The following is a 20,799-nucleotide window of genomic DNA, read 5'->3' on the forward strand; positions in this document are numbered from 1 at the left end:
GCCCCACCCTAGCACCAGAACCCCTGACCCTGGGGCCAAGAATTTCACAATTTTGGTAGAGGGCTCAATGCTTATTACAATGATGCCAACAGTTTGACTGCTTGATGTCCAGGAATAAAGAAGAAGATTTTTAAAGATTGCATTAATTTTGGTGGTTTTAGCCCCACCCCTCAGGCCCCAGGGGGGCAGGGACCATGATATTCACAATTTTTGTTCCCCTTCACCCATAGATGCTATATGCCAAATTTGGTTGAAATTGGTTGAGCGGTTTTAGAGAAGAAGCTGAAAATGGTCAAAAGTTAACGCACGACGGACGACGCACGACGACAGACAAAAACGGAAAGCAATAGGTCACCTGAGTGACTCAGGTGACCTAAAAACTGAACACAATGAAAAGTTCAACCCCCCCCCCCCCATTTCCTGTGTTATATGCCACTACATAAATGTGTTCACACATCAAAACAACACTAATATACAATGAAATTATGCTACAGGAGATCTAAACAACCTATTGTGAACAATATAATGCTGTTATTGTATTCGGCAGTTTTATCAGACACTACTTACTCTATAATATATACTGTATGTACATGTTAAGTAGGCAATATACCTTTCAATACATGTCTAGCTACAAGCACAAATCTTAATTCAAGACTAGTATATTCTGATAATTATATAAACATTTGCTAGATTCTGGTAGCCTCAGACAATCAGGTGCAGAAAGTGGTGTAAAAAGTAGGAAAATTTTCAAGTAGCAAGTTTCAAAAAGGAAATTTAAATAACAAATATAAAAAGGGTTTCTTTGAACTAATTAAAAAAAAAAACTAGATAGAACCCAAATTGTTTTAAGACAAGCCTGATTCTTTGTAGAAGATTCCAGCTTTACCATCAGACATCAATTTCACTGTCCTGAAATAGTTTTAAGACAAGCCTGATTCAAGGAGAAAGATTCCAGCTTTACCATCAAACATCAATGTCGCTGTCCTGTAATACTGTTGAGTAAGTTGGTGGTGGATCATGATAATCCTTGGTAAACTCACTACACTTGGATTTATTTTTAGGTGGACCCGATCTGTTGCTCGATACAAACACCTGAGTTTGATCTGGTCCCATCTTTGGTACAAGGTAGCCGTCATTTCCGACATCTGGCGGTGTGCCGGGTGCATACGTACTGGAATGTCCACTGTCTGTATCATCACTTCTATGAACATCCACTCGCATGTTTGTGTTGGAGGGAGAATTTTCACGATCTTTTTTACGGAGTTGTACCTCCTCTTCTTCTTCCATAGATTTTGTCAGAGGCTGAAGCTCCATAGAATCTCCCTTCTCTTTCTTTTTGTTCCATTTTTTCTCATTCACATAAGACACACCCCCATCGTACTCTTCTTGGTCCACAGGTGGGGGAGGGGCCAGCCCCATTTTAAGGTAGTCGGACTTTTTGTCTCTGTCACTCATTTTAAGATAGCCCTCACTGTCTGGTCCCCCACAAGCCCCACCCTCAAGGTCCACCATCTTCAAATATGGCTCATTCAGATCCAAATAATACTGTTCAAAAGAATCATAAAATTTTGTAGGTGATAAAACCGTAACATTATTTTCCTTATTCTACTGTTAGAAGAGAAAATTTAATTTTATAAAATCTATGAAAAAATAACATTTAATTGACAAGTTTTTAAATACGTGTACTATATTTTTCTAATTTTTGTTCCCTGAACTGAACTTTCCTAAGTTGCCTACCTGTTTGACATTTTCTTCCAGGAAATCCCCCATGATGTTAGCAAGCTGTGTAAAAGTAGGTCTGTCCTCCGGGTCAGCCCTCCAGGTCGCCTGCATGACCTTGTACCTGACACAGAAATGACCTCAGATGAAGTGTGCTCGACTTATCATCTCCTTCATTTGAAGATGTCTCATTCAAAGCTTTAATAAGTCAGACATCCCTTGCAAAAGATACGGTACCACTCCAAAACATTGTGGTACTGTATAAGGGAAAATAACTTGTAATGTTAATTATGGAATCTCTTAATTAAGTAGCAAATTTCAGATACAAGTGAATGATATATATGTACGTAAAAAGTCATTACACTTAATTTTTATTTGTTTGAATTCAAATAACCATGAAAAGATGTCAAAGAAAAAATTAGCGAAAGTATATACCTGCAAATCGAAACACTTATAAAGCAAATGAATGGAAAAGATATTGAGAATTCAACTTTTATATGTAATGCACACCATAAAACTTGGTCAGTATACTTAGCAATAAATATGAATTATTTCATTTAGAAAAAGTCTGAAATATGACTTGATACACTGAAACATTGCCATAATTTGACAACCTTCAGAATTTCCCAATTAATCCTTACAATTGTATCATCTCTATTTGTTTTCAACATACATTTCATCGGTGGCATATCGTGGTTTCTCCATTCTGTATCCATCCTGTAGGAGCCCAATAAACTTCTCGTTGATCTCTACCCCTGGGTACGGACTACCACCTGTAAATCAGAAACTACTTACAAACGGACTGCCGTTAACTTAGCCAAAATATCTACTTACATCAAATGATTACCAGAGAAAAAGTAACCGATTAATACTCACCTAGAGAAAATAACTCCCATAGAAAAACACCATATGACCACCTGATAAATCACAAGTTAGAGATGTTTAAATAATTTGAAGTTTACTCTACATGACTAGCTTGTAAATGATTCGAGTGCTAAGGAGAGATTTTTCATTTTATAAAAGACTGTACAGTAATTTAGATAAACTCTGTGATTGTGAACCAGGATATCAGTTTAGTGGAGTAGTAAATAACATTCAAATGAACTTGCACAACACTCTTTGTTATATACAGTCTATGTGTTAGAGACTCCATAAATAACTTACACATCACTCTTTGTTGTATACAGTGTGTGTGTTAGAGACTCGATAAATAACTTACACATCACTCTTTGTTGTATACAGTCTGTGTGTTAGAGACTCGATAGCCATCCATTTCACTGGCACTGGTCCCTGTCATAGACAAGTCAAGATTACAGTCATATTACTATCAAAGACAAGAAAACATTACACTCCATAGACAAGTCAAGATTACAGTCATATTACTATCAAAGACAGGCCACTTTCTATGATGCTCAATACACTTTTTTTCAGTGAGTGGTACTGTAGCTTTCTGGTCGTCCTTCCAATTTTTTTCAGACCAGAGAGCTACAGTACAATGTACAGTATATTACATAAATATACCTGTGAATTTATTAATCGACATGTAATTTTGTTATACATGTTATTATCAAAGTATATGAGTTTTAACAAATATGCAAACTGTTGTCATTTATTGAAATATCTCTGCTGATCTGATGAATATTACATAACACTAATAAGTCTGATTTGAAATTAAATTGCCACAAGTACTGATGACAAAACTTATTTTGTGACAGAAGGTGTTTTGAATAAATGAGAATATGTCTTCTGGATCAATTTTTGGAGAGAAAAAATATACAAAAAATATATTTTATCATAAATTTATTTGATTTTCAAATTTACTTTTTTTATTGTTCAAGATGTGGTTTCATTTTCCTTGATAAAAATAAGTGATTTTTTTTTAATATTTGTACAAATCATTCTTCATATAAACTGGACTACAGGTCAAGATTTAATATGATTTTGTGTTATATATGTATATCTTCCATTTCCAATACAAGCCTGATAGTCTATTAGAGTCAGAGAAAAGGCGTGCTTACACAACTAAAGACTTCAATATCAAAGATATTCAGATGGTATTTAACCAAACCCAGTGTTTTTATTATACTCACATCTGTTTTCTTCAGATATTCTGGATTATTGTAGAGATCCTTGGCTAACCCAAAATCACATATTTTGACAATGTTGTCCTCCGCTAAGAGAACATTTCTTGCTGCGAGATCTCTGTGTATATACTGTAATGAAACAGAATGTTTTTTCTTATCAAATTTTCATGTGTAATAATATACAATATATCTTATTTAATCTGCATGCTGTCCTATCTGTTACAATCAATAGATACATGTACATTTGCAACCCAAATTAATACTTTCATGATTTTGGCTAAAACTGATTTGAAATTATGCTTTTTCACATGGCATACATTTCACAAAAATATGAAATGAAGGTGAGAGGTGAATATTATCAAACTTTTGACTGAAACCAAAAGAAACAAACGTACAGTCCAGTCCTTTTGAGCTACTTTTGTGTACTGAATGCCTTACTTTTTTGGAGGCCAGGTACTCCATCCCTCTGGCCACCTGGAATGACCAGCAGATGAGGTTTTTTGTGGTCAAAGGTGGTCCCACTAAGTCGGCAGTGTTTTCCATCTGAGCCTTGTTTAAGTAGTATGGCTTATTGGCAGCCGCCTCTCGTGCTGCTTCCCGTTTTTTCTGATGGGCTGGGTCCATGTAGTCCTCCATTACATCTCTGAATTCTTCCTTATGCTTCAGTAGATAGGATCGAAGGTTTCCAAAATGACAGTATTCCACAATCACATACAGTTCACCTGGACAATTTATAAAGACACTTTTGTAATTTGATCTAAGGGTCTACATGCCTGCTACTTCAGTATTTATTTAAAATACCTTGTGAAAATAAAATTTTGGTTCATGAATTTTATATGTCTCTACTTGACACATTATAAGCACTTAATGTTGATGTGAGAACAATGAAGATTGTTACCATATCTAATATCTTTGGTGACAGCCCCTAGTAAGTTGACAATGTTAAGATGTTGTCCCACATGAATGAGAATCTTCAGTTCCGACAGTAATGCCATCATTTGTTCTCTGTCTGTACAATCTGTGGAACAAATATTAAACAGTTATGTAGTTTACTCCATTTTTATTTCACAGTACAAAGGTTATTTATATCAACCTCACAATTTTGTGAAAGTGGAGACTTATGAGTGTTATTTATATGCAAACTTTTTAACGTAAATTTTCCCTCAGGTTTTTTCTTTTTTTTAATACTGTAAGGCTTAATGATCCTTATACATAATTATGTAAGCATCAAGAAATAACTCCTGCTTGTAACATCTATTGTATTTTTCATATAGTAAACACCAGAAACTTTTAATTGTTCCAAATTGCAATAATTGATTACTTTTTTTTAATTTAATAGCTTCCATCTTTTTAACTTGATTTTTAACTTAGTTTTTAACTTGACCTTTTTAAGTACAATTCAATGCAACTGAGTACTCTTCAAACCTATCTATTAATATACATGTGTTTAATACATGTATACATTTTTCTTTAATCTTTGACCTACCTTTGACCATTTTGACAGCTACCACGGTGACATCTTCATGTTCCAGAATTCCAATGGCCTCGGCCTTGATCACTCGGCCAAATGCTCCTTGTCCCAGAACCATACCTAGCACACAACAAAACAGATATCTGTCATCTAATAGCACTTCTATTTCTAAATCCAATTTCACATTTTTATTGGAACCATAAATTCAAAGACATTCAGTGAAATTAGAATTCTGCACAATTATTGCCTGCAATAGTAACATTATGAGAGGGGAAAAATGCAGCACTTTGATACTGATACAATGTATACCGAAAAAGAAATTCATGTATGTTTAATTTGCGGAAAATCTTGTTAATTCAGAATAGTTTTTACGGAAATCTTCATTTATAGTATTAATAGATAACTATTAATGTAAATGTTTGTGGTTTCAGTGTAGAGACAATTACCTTGTCTTAACCTTTTTTTAGGGAACTCCCATTTCGGGTCGTAGGGTATACATCCTGTCTGTTCGTCGAGGGGAAGGTCAGGGTTATAGTCGGCATTGGGCTGGATCAGCTGATGCTCAAGTTCTTTGTGCTGTAGATAGAAATAAATTGTTCTACTATTTACAGTGTAAAAAATTTGGCAGTGATGGTACAGAATGATGGTGAAGTGTCAGGTACATGTATGCCATATAATAAGTAAACAATCAAGGTGTGTAAATGATACAGCTATGGCACAGCATTAATACATAGATTTTCATGACTCAGTTTGACAATTAAATATCAATGGTTTGGACTCTTCTGATAAATCAATCAATTTGTGGTTTCTATCAGTTTCAGCTCAGAAGCTAATTCAATGATGGTTTTTTATTGTGAAAAAGAAGTATGTTCCATGAACATTGATTCTGGCCCTCATTTTCATACTTTGTTCTAAGAGGATCAAAAGATAAATGGGGATGGTGTGAATAGGTCTATGAACAAAGAAACAAATAATGAATCCAGGAACACAAAATGAACGACAATGAAACAAAATGATAGGTAATGTAACAAACAAATGCAAGTTAGAATAGTTCAATTTTTAGACAGTTAATGACCCCATCCAAGTTCTGGAGGTGTGCTTGATTTTTGTGTGCAGTGTTTTGGTGATTTGAAACCAACATGGTGAACAATAACATGTTCTCCTACCTCAGTAAGGGATCTGAAATTCCGGAAACTACATTCATCATAATCTTGACTTGCAGCTCTCTTATACTGTATAACGGGTTATTTTAGCGGGGTGCTAATTTTGGCTTATTTTGATATAAGCCTGCTAAAATTTTTATCACTAAAATATTCAGTACTCTTCTTAGTTTTCATCTGCAAAGAGCTGAAACCCTGTGTCCGCTAAAATAAATTACGCCAAAATTATAGGCATACTTTAGAGCAGGCAAAATTGCCAAATTTTACATCTGCTAAGAAAACCCGCTATACGGTAATTACAAAAGATTTTCATCTAGGGATTTTTGAACATGTTATTTTCTCTCATTTTTGTAATGCATCACATTATTCAGGTTTATATCTTTATAAACTTAATAGCTTCCAAAATGATAAATTTAATAGCTTCCAAAAATGCTGACACTTGTGCCTTATGAATAACAACCTCAAACATTCAAATTATTGAAATCACCTTTCCAAATCATTAGTTATAGGTGTACTTTTCATATATTGGCTTTTCTGGCAAAATTGTAATAATTAAGCATGAACAATTAGTACAAAGCCGAAAAATACATAGATATTTAAAAAAAAAAAAAAACTACCAACATATCTAGACACGTAACACAGAGCTCTGAATAAGCTAAAACAAGTACATGTATAGGAACATACACAAACATATTGAGTTACACATGGTATATGCTCTTTAATATGTTTCAATCTGCCTTCACCACTTTTGAGTCGAAAAAAGCTAAGTTGGCTAACAAACAAAATATATTCAAATCTTACCAGGGCCAAGGATCTTCGCCTGTAACATATGACACTGATTCCCACGACGATGACAATAATTATAATGGAGGCTATCACAACCGCAATGATGGTAGTTTCATCAACGGAAGACACTAAGCTTCCAGGAGGGTTAGAAAAAGTTTCTGTTGAAAAAAAAGATAAAGTTTATAATATCTTTTAGCAAATACAGAATATCATAATAGAACACAAAAGAGGAATACGATTTAATCAAAGTGCAGGCTGATCAAACTACAGTGGTCCCTAGAGGACTTGTTCCTCCCCTGTGGAGCACACTCAAAACATTTAAATACTTGAGGTATTACAATCGAAATCTCAACAATCACAAAACATTTACACTGATATATTCCTGTGATCTATAAATTACTTTGATTCAGGATTAAGAAATACCCCCAATTATAAGCAAATTCTTTATCAATAAGCCAATTCAGGTAATCAATGTTCTTTGCTTAAGGCCATGTTTATTTTTTCATCCAGAAATATTTGCTAAAATACATATGTTTGTGACCTTGGCCCTTGACCCTTTCATCTGAAAGGGGTCATGTTTTAAATAAAGATACGGAAGTGAATCTGGAAACCATTTCAAAACCATGAAGCAATTCCTTTCACCTTTTGGGCTCAAAATAAATGAAGGTCTTCCTTAAATTAATAGAGTATGTGTTATCTTTATGGTAATTCCTGTATAGAAATTACTTTTTTGTACTCACTGATGTGTAGGGTCCAGTTTTTGTAAATGGCCCCCACCATGTTCTCCACCTCACAAACATATGTCCCAGAATGCTCTTCACCAGTCTGATTGATTGATAAACTTTAAAAAAAAAAAGGAGATAAGAGATCCTTAACTATCATTCTAAATGATTCAGAGCTACTGTATAGGGTTGGTCTGTTAATCTATCAAATATCAGTATTCTAACAATTACAGAAGTAAATCTATTTAATATATTATTCTTAAAGCTCAGACTAGAAACGTCCAAAAGGGACAAATACCCCCCGCATGGTTTTCAGAGAAGGTGCCAAGTCACTAATACTAGTATTTGATGGATCTAAGAGGTGTTCACAATTTGTTTAAACATTTAGAGTGAAAATTTACTGGTAATTGCTCATTAAATTTTTTTAATGAATGAAACTAATGTGCAGTCTAATAAAACATCAATACTTATAATAACATTTTTTTTATTACATTGAAAAAATAAATAACGATTTTTCAAGTATTTCTCTGTTGGAAAGTATGGATGCATTATTTATCCATTTTTTCTACAGTGACTATAGGTCAAGATCATGACACACCCTCAGGTCATAAGCAATCTTTGTGTGAAGTGGAAACTTCCAACATCCCAACATTATTCTCCATAAGAAAGATACAGACCGGACACGAATTATGAACTTTTTCTTTCAGTGACCTAGAACTTGCCCAAATGACCTTGGGTCAAGGTCATGACACACCCTCAGGTCATGAGCAATCTTTGTGTAAAATGGGAACTCACCAAGTTTATCCATAAGAAAGATATGGACCGGACACGAATTATGGACTTTTTCTTTCAGTGACCTTGAACTTGCCCAAATGACCTTGGGTCAAGGTCATGGCACACCCTCAGGTCATGAACATTCTTTGTGTGAAGCAGTAGATTCTAATGTTCCTCCGTAAGAAAGATATGGACCGGACACGTTTGCACAGACTGACAGACAGACGGAAGGTTATTCCTATATATCTCCCAAACCGTGTTTGCAGGGGGTATAATTGAATATGTACTGTAGAAAATCAAATCTTTTGTTCTAAGCTCTAGAATTTATTTAAATGTGGAAATCTTATGAGGTTTATAAAGTATGAACCTAAACAAGACCTTGACACCTTAACTCTTTTTGGCCAAGTGACCTCAAATCTTGTGGTGTCTATCTTGAATAGTCTACCTGTGTGCCAAGTTTTAATGAAATTAGACTAGCATTATATATGAACTTCAAATATATTTTTTTCTTTATCATGGCAACATACGAGGGGTGATCAAAAAGTTCTAACTAATTGAATTACTTCCTTAAAAGAAATAAAATGAGGTTTCAGTGTTTATTATATTTTATGCCCTGTTCATACGGAGAGTTTAATTCGCAGTAAATTAATGCGAAGTAAAATGATGCGAATTAAACTAATGCGAATTAAATTGCGTTCACACAACAGCTAATGTGAAGTAAACTAATGCGAATTATGATTTTATTTCTACAAGGCTATTCAGTGAGGCTATTATGACGTCATTTACAAATCACATCATATTGTGCCCAGCAAATATATACATTTGACATAATGTCAGTGTCTTTACACATTTTAGTGATTAACATAATTTTCCTTTGTTTTTAAATCAAAAATAGCACAAGTACCTATATTTGACCATCGACATGTGGCCTGTGACTTAATTCTGCCCTAACGCATGCGTCAAAATTTAATTCAAATTAGCTTCGATTAGCGTTCACACTGAGTTTAAATGCGAAGTAATTTAATGCGCAGTAAACTAATTTGAATTAAACTAATTCGCATTAAATTCTCAGTGTGAACGCGGATCAAATTTAATTCGCAGTAACTCATGTTTAATTCGAATTAAACTCTCCGTGTGAACAGGGCATAAAAGTAGTCTTCTCCGATTTTAATGCACATCTGCCATTTTTTTTGCCCATGCGCAAATCACATGATCCAGGCAGTCACGTGACATGCTCCGTAGCAGTCTGTTCGGAGAAGCTAAAAGATTTTTCCAAGTCTTATATTTCTTGCCATGCAAGTTATTTTTTATAACAAGAACAGTCCATCTGTCAGAAATGGCCAAATCTCGGCAATAGGATGGGTGGATAAGGATATCCCTTCCCACAATTAGTATGATGACCCATCACAACCCGAGTCCTCTGTCTTGGGAGCGTCGTTTATCCAATGTGGATAAAGTATGGGCGCCTTCTTTTTATCATATCTCATATGTTTAAAGTCTAAAGCAAACGATATTTTAGGGATTTAATAATTATATTATTGTTAAGATATTCAACCAGTTTTGCAATTGTAACTTGACGATGTTTCATAACAAATTGCTCAATTAAGGACAATCTTTTCTCCGGTTTGCTTTCACTGGGCAACAGAACAAACTTCATATTTAACCATCTCCCTGTCTTTACTTAAACAATCAATCCAAATAATGACTGAACTTCTGGTAAGCCTTTTGTCTTCATAAACCTTGTACAAATTATCATATTCTACTGCAAACGAATTTCCAAGATTACATTAAACTTTACAGTCGTTCGTTGCTCGAGTACGACTGAGTCAACCATTTTTTGTCACAAGTGACCTACACATTGACGTCATTTTCACATTGTGTCATCACAAACACAGAGCAAAAAATTAATTTAACATCTGTTATTTGTAGAACATGTGTATGACTACATGTGTGCCAAATTTCATTCTGATCTGAATTATGGTTTTTAAATAAAGAGATTGATCACGAACTTTTTGATCACCCCTCATAGTTCATATAAAAAACTATGAAATTAATTATGAATCTTGATGTACGTAGTCTACTTGAGCAATGTTTTACTGAAATCAAACCAAACCTGTAGAAGGGGTAGCATTTTGAAAGAATTTCACATATACATATGTAGATCGAAAACAAACAGGTCTACTACCAGTGGAGTTTACAATTTTCAAATTTTAGCAATCTAAGAAAATTTTGCTTAATATCTTAAAATACTTACAGTTGATTAATCACTGCACCAATAAGTCACAGAAAGTTTAGATTGATAAGCATTTTATACTTAATGCAATAAAAAAAACACTGGCATTCTCCCAACATTTTTAAATGGAGTAAATCATACTACTAATAACTGGGGGCACCTTGTATTGTCAGGGGAGAGACTCAAACCCAGTGAGTCATTGTTGGTGTTCAGGAGTTGTCCGTCCTTGTACCAATGTATAGATGGTGCTGGTACTCCGATGGCACTGCAGTCAGCCAGTACGTATGTATGTCCACTGTTGGTTTCCACTGGCTTCTCACTTGAAGGACTGCCTTTGATGAAGACAGGCATTCTGAGGGCTGAAGATATCAGTAAAAAGTCAGCATGAGATTCAAGATTTCCTTGGCTTCTATGATTTTATACATTAATACAAAATGTTACGTTTTTATGATTACAAGATTCTTTTCAATAATTTATTGTAAATGTATATTTATATAATTTTATACTTACATTTCATTTGTATGTTCCTTTCCTCATCCAGATAGTATTGGGTTGAATTCAGGTATGTGACACTACAGGTGTAAAGGCCAGTATTGTTGGAGGTCATCTCTTCTATATGCAACTCAGAAATCCATGACAAATTGGAACTACAAAACAAAGGTTAATTGTATTTTTTTCTCTCAATATACCTAAAGCTTCCAGTAGTTTTAGAGAAAGGGAGCAAAAGACATTATATTAATATTACCGCTTAGGTAACAGGGTGGTTCCATTTTTTATTTGTATGTCACTCCATGCCTCTTGTTGATTTTTCCGAAAGACAACTTTTACATCTGAATACTCCCATCTTGTAGCTTTACAAGTGATTGTCAGTGGAAATGTTTCTATAATTGTCGACTGGTCTTCATGTACAGCTATACCTACTCCAGTCTCATACTCTTAGCAAAAAAAAAACAAAAAACAAAATGGCTTCAACATTCTGCAATGTCATCTACCAAGGTAAAGCTCAAATAAAATACAAAAATATGTACAGTAAATCACACTAATAGCTATTACTGCCTGGGAAGAAGAATTCTGATTTAATTATTATAAACTGATTCATTATATCCTGAAATTCAATATGAAATAGATTTAATTTAAATCAAGGTGCAAAATATTCTTTTTTTGAGTAAGTCTGCAGGACTGTACTGAACAGATCTTTACTTTAATCATTTTTCTTGCAAATTTTTTCCCAAATGTATTAAGTACATAAAGCAGGTGTGCCCTGAAATTTTTTTAACCTATTTACTTCTATTAATGATCTTAGCTTAATTTGACGAAACTTTCGTCCTGCTTTTTTTTTATTGAATAAAATGCCCTCAACAGTGACAGATATTACTAACTTTTATAAATTAGACAATAAAACAATAAATTAAAAATTGTGCACTCTTTGAATCCATTTTTCTGGATTTTCAAATTTTTCTATAGACCCAACCCCAAACTGCAAATATTTAATTAAGCTAAGCATAAATACGTAAGCGTTAAAATGGCATATAACACATTACATGGGTATCTGAAACAAATACCTGCAATGTTAATCCTAGTTTCATTTGACCTTAATCCCATCTTATTCTCAGCAAAATATCTAAGGTGTCCCGATTCCTGGAATTGTAAACGACCCCTTGCTGTTGAATTAAATTGTTCCCAACGACTGCTGATGATTGTACAGCGCGGGGGAACCTGGCACGGCTGCCAGAGCCAGCCCTGAGAGGTAGCTGGAGGCACGGCCGAGACAACCGCCCAGATTTTGTAGGGGGTCTGCAGAAGGTAGTAAGGATACTGTCTATCTGTGCCTTTTATAAACACCTCTGGAGCATCTATCAAAAAGTAAAACAGTGTTAAATATAGATTAAACATAACATAAAAGAAACCATTAGAATGAAAGTAAATCTTAGAAAACTAATCACTGTAAATGTACTTTTCTCCGCTGGGTCATAATTTTATTGAATGACAATTTTGGTTTAATCTGTGAGTATAAGATTACTCTGAATTCTTGGATTGCCATTCCTGTATGTCTTGTGTCCATCTTAAGTATCCATGACAAAGAGCTAGGTTCACTTTATGCATAAAATGGCCCTGTCCTTAGATCAATTAATTGACTATCACCCTCTGTCCCATATCATATATCAAAATAAAAAAGAGACTTTGTTCTTTCATTTCCTATAACAAAATTTCCTTTTGAGGATCCAGTTATTGGAGAACAGGCTTTAAGAAAATGCAATGCTCTTGAATTTTGCAGAAAACATGCGTATTTGACTATCTTCAGCAAAGAATTAAAATATGAGCACAGCCCGCGATCCAAAAATTAAAACATGTTTCATAATCTTCAGAAACAGATCTTTCTGTATGTTATTGCATATTTTGGATTAGAGGTTGTGCTCTATATGAAATATTGAAAAAATAATTCAATTTTGGGCCATTTTTAAAGGAATTTACAGGATATGGGGAAAATGACGCATTTTATGACGTCATAATGCATTGACTAGAGAGAAAATTATGTCATGTTCAATAGATACACGGTCACCAAGGGTCCAAGTGATAAATACTGCATTTTCAACTAAAACTGAGCAGTTTTGATTTTTCAGAAATTCTCAGGGCCAAAAAAGGCCCTAAGTGGCTCTTGCTCTTTACGTAAAAATTTGTCACCGTGTACTTTGTGTAATTAATCCCCATCAAAAAAGTACAACTACAGCATGATGATATATTTAGTCCAAAAATAATGGAAAAGTGTTTCCATTTGATAAACATATAGTCCACATACACTATTAAATAAAATTAGGAGATTTATCAACACTTAATTCTTAATTCTTTTCACAATAAAAGGGAAAACAATGATGACTGTGAAACACACTGCTATTGCCTATGAAACACACTGCTATTGCCTATGCTAGGAATTGCTCTGTGAACTCAACTTTGACCTTATCCCCAGTGAGTGACATGAACCTTTGAATTCAATTCTAAGATATAGTCAAATCTAGTCAAACTTATAGATAAAAGGACTCAAAACAATAGCTTCTGATCAATGAAAACTATGATTGTGATACATTTACACTATACACTGTGAAATACATGTATTACTAGGCTTTATTTTTTCTTTGTCCTTTTCAACCTTGTTTAATGGGCATATTTCAAAGATGGCTAATTCAGGAGAAGACACAAACCTGCAGCTCTGTCTTTCCGTCTTTGGAAAAATTTAATGTTAAGAAAGATTACTGATGCATTTCTGTAAAAATATCCATATGTGTATATGCAATCATCATTAACTGAGCTGAGAAAAGTAGACTCACACTGATAAATCAGTTTAAATCTGACGATGTCCGAGAGATTTCCAGCTCTGACTACCATCTCATATAACCCAACTTGTTTCTTCCTCGGCATCTCAATGGACAAAGAGACATTGAACTGGGTTCTTGTATTATTCAAAATGCTGAAAAAAAGGACATTTAACATAAAGTAGTGTACTTATATGATATTGAATTAAAATGCAAAAACGGTACTATTACCCAGTATACCAGGATTTCAATAAATTTTATTTCTTTGTATGGGGGAACAATATATCAAAGTCCCGTATTTTCATATCAGTATGGATACATCAACTTAGTATACATCCATAAAGTCAATGACTTGTATTATAAGAGATGTAAAGAATACTTACGTCGGGTTCAAGAGGCTCATTGTAGGGATGTCTAGGGTTCTTATATCCTTTCCTTGAAAGTACCAGGTAAAACTGGGCCGGGGATTTGCTTTAACGAGGCAGGAGACTTGGACTCCAGTTTGATCTGGACTAACATAAACTTTCCAATCTTCATTTAAATTCACCTTGGTCATGCCATTCTTGCACTCTCGGATTTCTATTTGGCCTTCCCCTGAAAAGAGAAAAAAAGAAACACATATCTTTTTTTGGTATAAACACATTTGGTATAAACACACCCAACCTTGATTGGGACTAAATGACCCTGATGCCAGGTTGGTACACACCTTATGGTATCCAGCAACCCATGTGCCTAGTTTAAACCTATAAAATGTTTCTCTAGTGTTGGCCATGACAAAAATTTCACATGGGACTCTCACATTGTCCACATTACATTATTAAATTTCATTTGTTGTTAAACAATGGCATCCTTACATTCAGACATTGACAAATCTTATACTTCCTTACACCTTTATAAAGTAATTGGTCAATGGCTTGCAATTTATCACAACTAATTAAGTCAATCAATTTCTATTAGTTGTATTGTTTGAACTACATGTATTTCAATACGCACAAGTACAATGAAAAGTAGTTGTTAGGTCAAAGTATATAAGGTGTTGGTCAGGCTTGAAGTAGTTGTCGACGAGCAATCAACCAGTCTCAAACACGCTTTCACCTGTAGCACTTATGACTGAGTCGAATTCTAGCCACGTGGGAGAGGAGCAGGTTATTCATGCTGTGCCGCAAAGTGATTGACCTGGCTTTATACAGAGTTCTAGAGATGATTTTACAACTGAAGATGCATTGGACATTTTTTCCGATAAACTAGAGATGGCATTAAGAAGACAAAAACAAGAAATTGTCAGGGAATTGAATTTAGCCCAGAGAACATAGGAGAAAAAGGTACCTGACTTTAAGTATCAAAGAAATAAAATTCAATTTGAATTTAACGCAGACAGAGAATATGACATTAAAAAAGCAGTAAACTTGCTGGAAAATAACATAATAGAAGCAGCTAATGAAATTTTGAATTCTACAGTTAATCACTTGAATAAAAGAAACAAAATTGTTCATATTGCCAATAAATATGGCTGGGATGTTGTGCAAGAATACCAAGATGATGCTATCACTGATGATGCTTCTAAGCTTTAACAAGCTTTTTTCAGAGCAAAGGAAAGAAAAAACAAGAAGCCTTGTGAGAGATCAACATGTGCATATCTTGGTCAGGAAATGCAGTCCTTTCCGGGACAGTTTTTTCACTCGTATGGGCAGGATTTGGGAAGGTAATAACTGGATAGTACCGTACCTCCTGTCAATTTGATTGTAAGAGTGATTAAACATTTCATTTTGTGCAAATCAAGTCTCTTATTATTCCTAGATGTCAGTGTGCACCTTTCTGGCCTTTATTAGTTAGAACATTTTCTGGGAATTTTCAAAGAAATAAAAATGTTAAAAGAATGGCTTGAATATAACTAGCCTCGTAATTTTTTTTTTCCGAATAGGATCTGATGCATACAGCATGTTTGCTGAGCCATAATTTCAGAGTAATGTTATTGTGCTTTACATACTAGTAGATTGTTCTGATTTTTGAAGTTTGCAATTTAAGGATATGCGATCCTTATAGCCAGGAAGGATAACTCTTAAATTTATTTTTTTTTTTTTAAAGTCTCAAAATGAAGCTTAGAATTGAGATCTTTTCGTTCAACGATTTTCATTTTATGCATCTCAATATGATTCACATAGAAATGGTCTTTTGAAAAATTGACATTTGTACCCCATAAAAAAAATAATAGTGATAATTAATTTTTAAAGAAATCGAATTTCTTTTAATTTAGCATTAGATACCAATGCTTATAAATAGCATGATATGAAATTAAACGTGATCTGTGATGTCTAGCAATGATAACAAGCATTTTACGCTATGTATTATATAACAAGTGAAGTAAATAGAAGAACTAAAATACTCTATAAGCATAAAAAAGATGCAATTTTCTGCAAATGCCTGGATACCTATATTTTTTCATCCTAAAATATATTTGTTGATCAATTTATATTTTATAAATGATGATTTAGTATACTGAAGCTTTGACAGCACAGTTTGCCTTGAATGGGTAATGTATTATAGCCTTAATGGGGCATTGTGAATTAGCCTTTGCAGGTGAGTTTAGGCTAGGTATAGGCATTTCTATGCAAATAATTTAATTAAAATGCCTAGTAAGGACTATATCTATTATACAGAGAAAGTTAAAACTTATTGTCTTATTGTCTAATACATACTTGGTACCCACGACATGAGATAGCCAGTACACATTATGACGTCATATTATGACATCGTTCTTTACTACTGAAGATTATAATGAATATCAACAACAAGAGGCCCATGGGCCACATCGCTCACCTGAGCACTGTGGCTAGGAAAAAAGCAAAACTCAGTTCAGTATTGAAAAGCTTACATGCATAAATGGTCCCGACCTACCCTTAAAATGGGGGGTTGGGTTGGGTTGGGTTGGGTTGAGGGTATATTTGAACAAAATTGAATCTACACTAACTAAGGATGCTTACATATTTCTTTGACTAACTGTGGCTTCTTTTCCTGCAAGTTTAAACTTTCATTGTTGTCCCACCCTACCCCCGGGGGTCATGATTTGAATAAATTTGAATCTACACTATCTGAGGATGCTTCCATATAAATATGACCAATCATGGCTTTGCTGTTCTAGAGAAGAAGATTTTTAAAAATTTTTCCTATATACTCCTATACAAAACTTGGATTGTCCATTGTGGCCCCCACCCAACCCCTGGGGGTCATGAATTGAACAAATTTGAATCTACACCACCCGTGGATGCTTCCATATAAATATGACAAATCATGGCTTTGCTGTTCTTGAGAATAAGATTTTTGAAGATTTTTCCTATATACTCCTATGAAAACTATGATCGTCCATTGTAGCCCCACCCAACCCCTGGGGGTCATGATTTGAATAAATTTGAATCTACACCACCCGTGGATGCTTCCATATAAATATGACCAATCATGGCTTTGCTGTTCTTGAGAAGAAGATTTTTGAAGATTTTTCCTATATACTCCTATGAAAACTATGATCGTCCATTGTAGCCCCACCCAACCCCTGGGGGTCATGATTTGAATAAATTTGAATCTACACCACCCGTGGATGCTTCCAAATAAATATGACAAATCATGGCTTTGCTGTTCTTGAGAAGAAGATTTTTGAAGATTTTTCCTATATACTCCTATGAAAACTATGATCGTCCATTGTAGCCCCACCCAACCCCTGGGGGTCATGAATTGAACAAATTTGAATCTACACCACCTGAGGATGCTTCCATATAAATATGACCAATCTTGGCTTTGCTGATCTTGAGAAGAAGATTTTTGAAGATTTTTCCTATATACTATTTTGTTAAACTATGATGATCGTCCATTGTAGCCCCACCCTACCCCCGGGGGTCATGATTTGAACAAATTTGAATCTACACCACCTGAGGATGCTTTCATATAAATATGACCAATCATGGCTTTGTTGTTCTTGAGAAAAAGATTTTTAAAGATTTTTCCTATATACACCTACAGTACAGCTCACGAGTTTCTTCCGGAAAACACCGGCCACGGTGGACCCTTGGTCCACGCTTTTGCGTGGACTTTGAAAAATGTCGGTGTCTTTGATGTTTCGTTTTCAGCGCTAAGCTGGCACACGGTGCGACACGGTGTGTACACGGTGGGACACGGTGCGTTTGCTCCGTGGAACTCCATGCTGGTTAATCAACGTTAAGTGGTTTGAAATTACTTTAAAATAATTCATTGAAGATTTTAGAATAAAAATCATTGAAATGCATATCATCCGCAGCGTGCATTTTCCTACTTTCGATATTGTACTGACGTGTCAATGAATTTAACAAAGACGGAATTTTACCATGCAGTCAGCAATCTTGTGTTTTTTGGAAGATATATCTTCTTAAAGATTATTTTGTTTGTAAAACAAAAGCTAAATCTAAATTAAAAAAAAAAATAAAGGAATATTCTGCATTTGTACTATGCTCAGGAAATCCATTTGGAATTGTTAATTGATTATCTTATCCGACGTACTTTTTTTTTAATTATAAATTACTGTAGAAACTGGTGTACATGTACATAATTACTACATCAAAATACGACTCAGAAAATATATTGTTTAATTTAATTTGAATTAGATGAAAAAAAAATAGCTATGAAAAGATTGACTTAAATTTCCGTCCCGTAATGGCACCCATATTGAGATGAGACCCAATGTAGTCTCTGTGTAATGAGTAAATCTCTGCCCAGCCCATCAGAAAATATGAAATGTTGATATTCAGGTATTGAAGATGCCCCACTTTTTCATCTGTGTCTGTTTGTAATTGTTTAGAATTATGTTTAAAATATAAACCTTAATATTTAACTTGTATTTTGTGTACAGATCGAAGCATTATGGGCACAATATTTTTCACAAAACTTGTCGCCAAGAATAATCACAATATGTAAACGATAAGATGTAAAACGTTATAATTATGCTCAACAATATTGTCAATGACGTCGATAATGGAAAAAATTTCCAATGATACTATTCAATGAAAATGATATTTCTGCAATATGTTCTATGTTAAACAATGATGTAAAAAGCCAAACAGTTTTCTTCCGTAACGTGTATGAAAAAAAAGTCTGCTATAATTGTTAATAGGTTCACTGCCTAACTAAGCATATGCATAGGAGATATGAAAAACTAGATTGAAGATTTTATATTTTACTAGTGCCTAGCGGAGATTTTTCAAACCATTAAATAAAGGCAAGCATACTGTATATGTGCTCTCCCTACATGTAATAACAGCCCCCCCCCCCCTTTCCATAATGAGTTTTATGGATAATTTCTACACGGCCATGTTAAAAAAAGAACAATATTTACATTTGCCTATTTATTGTATTACCTGTCCTTTTTAAGGATTTATTCTAATCCTTTTCAAAAATAGCATTTTAATGATAAATAAAATCAACGAAAGAGAGACAATTTTACGACATGGAGAGTTATGATTTCTTTTTTCTTCATTTCACCAGTAAGTTATGTTACAGTATATTACGACTTTATGTAATCTAGATACAGTTGAATAACATTCGAATAATATTCGTTTGTAACTGTAACTTGTTTTTTAAAAATATGTTGCTGTACTAAAAATTCTACAAACAATTAAATAAATACTAGTAGTTGTTTATTTTTCAAGTTTCAATTAACTTCCCGACACGTGTAAGTTTCGAAGCCAGTTGAGGTATATAGTATACACTCGTCTAGAGTTTCAACATGTGAATAATGTCCCAAGGGCCACAGCTACTGAATGTCCCAATATATTTTTCTTCTGAACAGGTGTGAAATATATTAGCCAAGGAGCGACTCCATACATACACGAGAAGTTTCTGCAATTCATCGATATCCGGTATTTGATTGACAGGTAGAGCACGTGGATTCCGTGTGTGATGGGTTGAATTTGTACCTAAATTGCACCGATTCTATTTCGTTACGATTAATAAAAACTGGAGGTGAACTATGATTTCTTAAAAAAAAAAAAGAGAGATACATTATATGTATATGAGGAAAAAAAAGAACAAAAGGATGAACCTGAAAGTATAATCTCTCTCTCTCTCTCTCTCTCTCTCTCTCTCTCTCTCTCGTATCTTAACATTATAAAATATGGAATTCAAAATAATTTTTAATTATTACGAAAAAAGTGAAAAGTAAATAATTTGTAAAAGAATTTTTAGAATGCTGCATTGGCAGTTCAAGCGATTTTTTTAACTTTTCGTACTGATCGTAGAAGATTAAGTAGTAATAAAAAAAAATACCCAGATAGAAATACTGACACTTTACATATTCGACAGAAATAAACGTTCAAACATTGAATATTTTTTTTTACATTTATGTCTCTTAATGTCAAGTTAAATCGATGGATGCATACAACTGCTTGATTTTCATGTGAATTTGCCGATTGTACGACAACCAAACTGCGTATAAGATTTTTTAGTGAATGCTACGTGTTTTGCTTTTTTTTTTCTTGCATGTACATGTACTTTTTCTTCCTCACATGTAGCAACTTAGTATC

The 20,799-nt window shown here is 34.1% G+C and overlaps 1 protein-coding gene across 1 annotated transcript; it reads right to left on the minus strand.

Moving 5' to 3' along the window:
* Window positions 1-939: 939 nt before the first annotated feature.
* On the minus strand, window positions 940-14,406 carry LOC133173618 (vascular endothelial growth factor receptor 1-like). The gene is made up of 17 exons (XM_061308597.1): window positions 14,273-14,406; window positions 12,512-12,802; window positions 11,695-11,884; window positions 11,460-11,596; window positions 11,110-11,308; window positions 7,961-8,061; window positions 7,236-7,378; window positions 5,721-5,850; window positions 5,290-5,394; window positions 4,702-4,821; window positions 4,242-4,525; window positions 3,810-3,932; window positions 2,939-3,009; window positions 2,596-2,636; window positions 2,393-2,492; window positions 1,738-1,843; window positions 940-1,545 (listed from the first exon to the last, which is right to left on the minus strand). Exons 1-17 carry the CDS (start codon window positions 14,361-14,363, stop codon window positions 964-966), a joined length of 2,814 nt encoding a protein of 937 aa, XP_061164581.1. The 5' UTR covers window positions 14,364-14,406; the 3' UTR covers window positions 940-963.
* Between the last annotated feature and the right edge of the window lie 6,393 nt (window positions 14,407-20,799).

The sequence above is a fragment of the Saccostrea echinata genome, unplaced genomic scaffold (assembly GCF_033153115.1).
Source record: "Saccostrea echinata isolate AGI-Se365-2 ecotype Australia unplaced genomic scaffold, CSIRO_AGI_Sech_v1 ptg000056l, whole genome shotgun sequence".
Taxonomy (NCBI): Eukaryota; Metazoa; Mollusca; class Bivalvia; order Ostreida; family Ostreidae; genus Saccostrea; species Saccostrea echinata.

Excerpts from the sequence above, each read along its gene's own strand:
- LOC133173618 (XM_061308597.1), bottom strand. The coding sequence starts at position 14,363 with ATGCCGAGGAAGAAACAAGTTGGGTTATATGAGATGGTAGTCAGAGCT. Across the intron at positions 12,803-14,272 it reads ATTTAAACTGATTTATCAGT|ATGCTCCAGAGGTGTTTATA; the intron begins GTGAGTCTACTT and ends ACTTTTTGATAG. Across the intron at positions 2,493-2,595 it reads ATGGGAGTTATTTTCTCTAG|GTGGTAGTCCGTACCCAGGG; the intron begins GTGAGTATTAAT and ends TCTGATTTACAG.